Genomic DNA, 7,889 nt, shown 5'->3' on the forward strand with positions numbered 1-7,889 from the left:
CCACTGATCTGATTTTCATCCTCCTGACAACAGGTGGGGCATGGAGAAGATGGTAAAAGATCATTTGTTCTCTCATGTTCCCACAAACACAACGAGGAAGAAACATACATGAGACAATTGTATCTATAATTTTATAAAATGTACAAGTTAGGATAGATGTGAATAATCTTCACCATATATCTTATATGATCAAACGATCCATAATCAAAATTAGTCTATCGTCTCCTCCCCTCTCTTATAATATAGAAAGTCATAATTAATTAGCCAATTAACCATCAATATACTTCCCATACATTATTCTTGATTACCTTCTTTTACTGTAGTGTGCTCTCTTTTCTTCTGGTACACTATTTTCAAAACTTAAAATCAAGATAAATAATCTTTACATAATGAAATATCATCTTTTCAACATCATTCATCTCTGCATCGCATGATCATCTGGATTCAATCATCATAAATTTTTTTATACTATATTATTTTACTTCGTCACATTGATATATCTGAATTGATTATATATATGTGAAATACTTGTGCACTTGCTAATACAAGTAAAATTAATCTCTTCTTATTCAGTAGATGGGCACAGGGTCTAATAAATAGACTAGTCCCTTCGGGATACTTTCCGTAATAGAAAAAACTTAGAGATTAAGGTTTCGCAATAGTATGAGCGAGCAGTGACTTTGCTATTGGTCACTGCATCTGATTGTGCGTGAGGTTACACAAAGGCTTGGCATGCTTTAGCAGGACCTCCACGTCCAATCGGATTTGCCAAAAGAGCGGCGTTCCAGCTTGCAGCATCTAACCCGAATGACTGCCTGAACTGACCTCGTGTCTCCCTCGCACATCCGCGTTTGGAAACCAAAAAAATTCTCAACTGCTCCAGTCTCCGATCACAAGAACCTCAACAAAGTCTCTTCTTTCCTCTGTTCTGACTCTGCACTTCTTTTTTACCTTCCCGAGCGAGAAAAAGCACAAGATTCTCGTTTCAGTACCCAAGGCTCAATTGTTCGTGATCATTGAGCTTCTTGCCAAAGAGAAAGAGAGCAGATGCTCACCCTTTTGCATCGGATCGATCAGATCCATGCTCCAAAAACTTGGCACTGCATTTGCATATATTTTTCTGCATCGGATTCGGCAGTCAGTGCTCACCGTGGTTTGCGACTAAAGCTGGAAAAGGAAACGAGAAGATCTCTAGATCGCCAATCTCGAGCATGGCAAAGAACATCGCACAAACTCATGAGCTGCAGTGAGCAGCTTTTATATATGCAACCACGAGCCCAAACTTTGATGCGGAAATATACTCGAGGTGAGAAGCTATCTCAGAACGTTCGTACACCGTTCCAGCAATACATGTTGGAGATGAAATTATTTTGCAACCACTTTTACATGCTCAATTATATGGTCCTCTGATCTCAAAAATTGTCGGATTATTAGGGTGGTACTGAGGGAACTGCTAGTTGCATCCTCCTACAGTCGAAGGGCTGTGATCCTAACACTAGGAGGAAGCAGTCTTCACCAACCAAACAAAATCATCTGCGTCCAGAGCAGAGAAGGGCCCCAGGGACTTCATGAGGCGAGACATCCTCACTGTTGCAGGGCCATGGTCTCAGTTTAAGGCACGGGAAGAAAACAGCTTTTGCTTCCAGTCAAAGATTCTGAAACTGCAACAGACAACGGCACCACCGCTGTCTCCACGCAGAACAATCTACTAGAATGGGACTTAACATATGCTTAATTTACCAATTACTAACATAACGAAGCATTTATCTTTGTCTAAAAAACAAAGCATTTACCTTTTTCTAGCCACAGTGAACTCCAGATAGACTTGTGTATGGCGACACCCCCAGATGAAGAAAAAGGAGCAGAACTTACAGGTGACAGACAGAACAAGAAGGAAGAGCACAGAAACCAAGCATGCCCTTCCTCTTCTTACCATGAGGGATGGAACCCCATGCAATGCACACAAACCACACACCGCCATTGATTTAATTTTCTGCCCCAACAACAGCAGGAGCCCCTAGCTACATAATTCCTGTGGGACACAGGGGGGAGAACCCCCCCCCCCCCCCCATGCCCATGTCGCTCGGTTGCCTTCAACCTCACATCTACAGCCTAGCAAACAGATGGCCCGGGCCGACACCGGCGTCCACAGGTTGGCGGTGGCGGTGGCGCTGGCAGAGTCACGCGAGGCCCTTCCGCTCACCGGCAATGCTGAGGAGGCGCGCCACGCCCTTTGTCCACATCTCGTACTCTCGCTGGCTGGTGCACTCGAACTCGATCACTCGGTGCTCTGCCGTCCTGAGGCCGAAGTACCGGCGGTGCTCGCCGTCCTCCAGCAGGTGTCGGCCGGGCCACGCCGAGATGTCCTTGCACACATCTATCACCACACCTGCAGTGACATTGATGATTGATCAGTACACTGTGACCTGACATGGACAATGTACTGGGATGTTCTCACTGCCATGCTTGTCTTGCCGCTTACTTTTCTTCTTCTTGGTGATTGTCCCTGCAACATGCCGGCTCTTCATTTTGAGCATGACCTGCAAACAAATGCCACATTTTAAGTAAGCAAAAGATTACAATTATTGTACAAGTTTGCAACTACAGTTCAAGAGCAGAAGCATTTACCAGGCCCGTCCGGTTGATGTACACTGATACAACCTTCCAGTGCAGCGCACCTGCAAGTAAAATGAATCGTGGAAAGGAAACATCAGTACATCAGTTCTTACACATCATGAATCAGAATGATGGCCAGGACGGTACCTTTCCGAGTGCGTTTTAGGAGCTCAGTGCCGCGAGCAAGAAGCTCTTGGCTGCAGATGCCCAGGAAGTTGTTCTCCTCCTCAAGCGAAACGTCATCGCTGATGCTACTGCCATTGCTCTCCAACTTGCGATGCTGCTTCGGCGCACTGTGCTTCTGATTGTGCCCTCCCCCCACTGTGCCCCTCTCTACTGGGATCACCGCCGCGATGTTCCACACCTCCTTCAAAGCCCTCGCCTTCAATGTCGCCGCACCTCTCAATGCTACAATCACCAACCCAGATGATCCATGTCAGGATTAAGAGATACTATGATCTATGTCAGGATTACGAGATAAATAATTGTTTCATTTGGTGGAAATGACAGACCAGTAGCTGCAGCAGCTGTGACAGTGACAATGTCTCCAGGTGTCCTGACGTTCACGGCGGAGCCAACAACTGCCTCCAAATGCTCACGCTCAGCCCCCATGGACTCCGCGGCCTCAACACATTGCGCAGCCACAAGTGTGGCTGCAGACGCCACAGCCATGTCGGTGCGGGCGGCACGGTCATCCTTGCCGGATCCTGAGGCTGTGGCGGTCGCGGCAGCCACAGCTGCCACTGCAGCAGCCACGGCCGCAACCGAAACAGCGGCATGGACCTGCGCATTGTGTGCCCGGGTCACCTCTTTCCTCTTCTCCTTCCTGTCCTTGAGCCACCGGCCAACAGTCTTGTTGCCGGCCCGGTACGCCTGTGGCTTCGGCGTGCTCACTGCTCTGCAGTACTGCATATTTTCAAACTAGTCCAATCAGTGCGTCGCAAAGCTTTCCAAAACTTAGTTCTTATTTGTCTCTGACTGATAACGTAAATCAAACAAATAGTAATGCATCCAATCAGTAGGAAAATGTGCTGCACGTTACAAATTCCTTACAGTAAAGGTGCTGTCGAGTTACAACAATGGCAAGACCTTGAAGTGACAGGACGGTTCCAGTTTTCGCCGGTGGGTCCTTAACTCACACTATAGATCACTATGTTTGCACGATGGTAAGGTGAAGCCTACCAATATTCCATCTCATAAACTAGTAAACAATGTAGAAGCGCAACAGAAGACGATCGACAAAATCATGAAGAAGTGGAGGGCAACGTTAGCCCTAGATCAGCTAAAGAGCACATCATAACATTAGATTAGAAAGCTGAAGGAATAACACTTGATTAGGGACCAAAAAGGCGCAACTAGCCTCATGATGTGGAGACTGCACGGAGTGCATGCCTGCTGCTTTTAACCCAGAGAGTGATGGGCAGAGGGAGAGAGTGGCATGGGCGGCAGACTGGACATGTTTCAGTGTTTCCTTGCATAACCAGGAGACCAGATGCCAGAGACAAGCACTGAGATCAAAGCTTCTTTACTACACACCGAGCCATACAAAGTGATAGAAAATTACTAGTAAAAATTAGGAGAGGTTAGGGGGCTGTACAAGTGTTATTAATTCAGATGAAATGACCAGAGTGCCCCGTGTATGGCTTACCTATCCTAATCAAATCTTTGACCTTGACATCTCATAAGGTTTTGTCTTTCTTGGGGTTTGGGGCATGTGGAACAGCAGTATTGTGGGGCATTCTTGGGCCATTTCTTCAAAAACCAAAACTTGGGGGAGCCATGGAACAGCTGAATCTATGGAGGCACTTCACATTGCTTTACAATATGAGCTAATAAAGGTTCCTTCAAAATTCCAAATAAAGAATTTGTCAGGTGAGATGGACCAATCGACAGGTTAAGTCTCTGAATAAAATTTCTCCTTATACCCACATGCAAACAAATTGCTCTTCTAGCACCATACTGTGATTGTTTGCAAAATCATCCAGTCACTAGCGTTTTGAAAGAAATATACTGAAAGAACATAAAAGGAAATGGAAACATATAATTATTGTTGCGAGGACATAGAGGGGAATGACATCCAACTACTACTACAGTGATGGAGGTACAAAAAAGAATGAAACAAGCATGAATGAAGAACAAGGGCAAAGTAGACAGGGAAAGGAGCCATTTTTCTTGACAGATTGGCACAAGGATCCTATATTTAGGAAAAAGGAGAATTCTTTCCTCAAACCAAGAAGAGGCCAAGCTGATTTATATAATATGTCTATAGCAACCATACAGATTTATAAATATGCCATCGAACTGTTCGATTTTACAATCATATGCATGTTTACAAGCTCTCCTACTAATAAGCACATAAGTATGTCACGTTCAGTGTAAATTTGTAAATGTGGAGTTCGAATTACTGACGATGTCAGTGTTCTTTGGCATAGCAAAAGAACAAATTATGTACAAGGATCTAGAACAGTTTTATTCAAGACGAAGGTCTACATCTTCTTCATGTGACTGGATAGAGGCCTCAATCTTGCAATGCAGGAGTTGTCGGTGGGAGATGGAAAGAGACGTGTCCATGACAAAAGATTACACAATGGGCACCGGGATGGAGAGAGTTCACTAAAACCCCGTTTATTTCAACTTGCAGATTGTGAATTGTATCACAATCTACAAACTGAAACAAACAGCAGATTATATAATCCAATCCCTAAATTGTAATAATTCAGCAATCTATCTTCTATCAGCTTATGCAGATTATACAATCTAACTTTTAACTTCTAACTTCTTATAATACACTTTTTATAATACACAAGCTATTTTTCACTATCTCCAGCTTAAGAGAGGAAGCAAAACGGATTGGGCAAAACAAAAGCTGTGGGGGCAAAAAGCAAAGGCTTACAAGTCAGGAGTTTTGTTGGAAGGAGAGAAAGGCACGCCTACGATTTCTTTGCCTAACTTTTTTTTTTTTGTTCTCTCTAGAAAATTTAGTGCACAGGGAAGGCTGCAAAGCTGGTCTCTTTGTCCCAGGCAGACCCACAGCTTCCAATGGCTGGTCTCTTGGACAAATGATGCTTGTGATCGGCTGCTCTTTCACCACAGCCAAGTTCACACTCTGCCACTCTCTACGAAATGCCAGGCAAAACTAACCGAAGCTGCCACGCCTATCAGACTATTTCTAACCTTTACAGAGATTTGTGAAAAATATTTTTGCAAAATATGTTACTTTACTTCAACACACACATGATGTGTTACTGTTAGCACATACAATACAAAACAAAACTATTATCACAGCTACCTCATACCTTACTTACGACTTAGAGCAAAAAAAGAGAACTTGAAGCAATTTTCCTAAAACAAATAGAGCAAAATACTAGATAACCTGAAGCTAGTTTCCTAGAAAATTAGAGAAAAAAGTAGTAAAACAAGCGCAAACAGTAGAGCACACCAACGATGATTTCCCTCCCTTAAAAAAAGCACACGGCTATCAGACATGTAAAGAATCTCACACATGAAACACTAACAGTAAAAGCAGTGCCCTGGTTTTATCTTTCTTCCTGATTATTCTTACACTTAGAAACAGTTAATCTAATTGCTTCCAGTACGGATTCAACAGCCGAACAAATAAGAAACTGCAAGCTAGTACCAGTTCAGGCAATTAAAAAATGCAGAGAAGTAGTACTAGCTGCTATCTCAGAGACACAACAGGTCGAAACAAGGTGACAAGAACGGACCTTTGCGTCATCGATCTCTGGCGAGACCGGTGGGCTGTCGGAGAGGGAGCCGCCGCCGTTGAGAGGGCCGCTGCTGTGCGAGAGCCGGCCGGAGGTGAGCGGCGCCACTTCTTGCTGCCGATTGCAACACAACAAGCACGTTTCAGACATCAGGATAGAATAAGGCGTGAAGTTGGCAAGAACAAAAACCGAGTGAAATTTCCTGGTAACTGCATGCGGAAATGATGGTAATTAAATGGGAGCCATGTTCATTAATTGCAAGTAAGCTGCGTGATTAACTAAAAAAAGGTGAGAATTACACTTTTTTTCGCCCTTGGGAGAAAAATCTCTCCTCTGGCCGTTTCTTCTTGTCCCAACATGGGATCAAAGAGAAAACAGAGGGGAAAGAGTTGATTAGCGAGAAAAGCTGCAATTTTTACTCACAAAAATTGCGATTTAGATTTCCTAAAAAACTGTCCACGAGAAGAAAGGATCCATCCATTCTTATAAGAGTTTACAAGGGCCATCACAAAAACTCTGTACAGAAAAGAAGGAACGAACCAATCTGCAGTAGAATGCAGCTAGGGAAAAAAAATAAGGAACAGAAATCGGCAATAAAAACGACCAAAGCACATATCTTTTTTGTTTTTTAAAAAGGGAGTCCAGATTTTACCATAGGCAAAAGGGAAATCTCCGGCAACAATTGAAAATATTCAATTTTTTCTTTAAACGAATTTGTGATCTAGAAAAAAAGACAAGGACGGAGGAGGACGGAGGCAGAGACTCCACCGATTGCGCGAGGATCCGTTCCATGATGAGCTGCGACGTGGCCGCGGACGCGAAGGAGAAGGAGCTCCCTGCGGCAGCGGCGGCGGAGGGCAATCCCCCGTCGTCGAGCTCGCACGCGGCGTCCTCGGCGATGGGGCTGACGACGAGCGCGGCCGGCGGCGGGGGCCCGAGCGCGCGGCCGGAGGCGCTCCAGGAGCGGGAGAGGAACTCGAGCGGGTCGAGCGGCAGCTCCGGTGGCCGGAGCTCGCCGGACGGGTGGGCTCGTAGATCGCCCATGCGGCGGTCGGGCGGGCGCGTGGGTGGCGGAGTTAAGGAGAGAATAGTGTGAGTGATGAGCGTGTGCGAGCTGTGTGCGTTACGACTCAAGGGAGGGAGGGAGGGAGAGGCGGCAGTGGTGGAGCGGGTGGTTAAAGCTCCCAGTGGTTTTATAGACGACGCGCGCGCCTCCGTTTGTGCAGGTCTCGCTCTACGTTTTCCTTTTTCTTCTCGCTTTCATTTTCACTGCCCTTTTCAAGTCGTGCAAACGTTGTGTATTCTAGGAAACGTTGTTGAGTTTATTTCTGCAAGCACGTCCTATTGTTTTCGTGGTTATTATTTTGTGTATCAACATGTTCATTATATCATAGCAAGGTAAGTTTCATAATTTAACTGTGCACGATCTAAACTATATTATAACTTAATTCTATAAGTGAGTTAGTGGGATATTTATGGTTTTACTAGAGATTATGATATGACAATAGTTATATATCAATGCATATATAGACGACACAAAACACAATC

The 7,889-nt window shown here is 44.9% G+C and overlaps 1 protein-coding gene across 1 annotated transcript; it reads right to left on the reverse strand.

Annotated features, from left to right (window-relative positions):
• Positions 1-1,735: 1,735 nt before the first annotated feature.
• Positions 1,736-7,500, reverse strand: LOC133915807 (VAN3-binding protein-like). The gene is made up of 7 exons (XM_062359130.1): positions 7,110-7,500; positions 6,342-6,455; positions 3,129-3,522; positions 2,764-3,024; positions 2,629-2,678; positions 2,483-2,540; positions 1,736-2,389 (listed from the first exon to the last, which is right to left on the reverse strand). Exons 1-7 carry the CDS (start codon positions 7,383-7,385, stop codon positions 2,181-2,183), a joined length of 1,362 nt encoding a protein of 453 aa, XP_062215114.1. The 5' UTR covers positions 7,386-7,500; the 3' UTR covers positions 1,736-2,180.
• Positions 7,501-7,889: the final 389 nt, after the last annotated feature.

This window comes from Phragmites australis, chromosome 4 (genome assembly GCF_958298935.1).
Source record: "Phragmites australis chromosome 4, lpPhrAust1.1, whole genome shotgun sequence".
Classification (NCBI taxonomy): Eukaryota; Viridiplantae; Streptophyta; class Magnoliopsida; order Poales; family Poaceae; genus Phragmites; species Phragmites australis.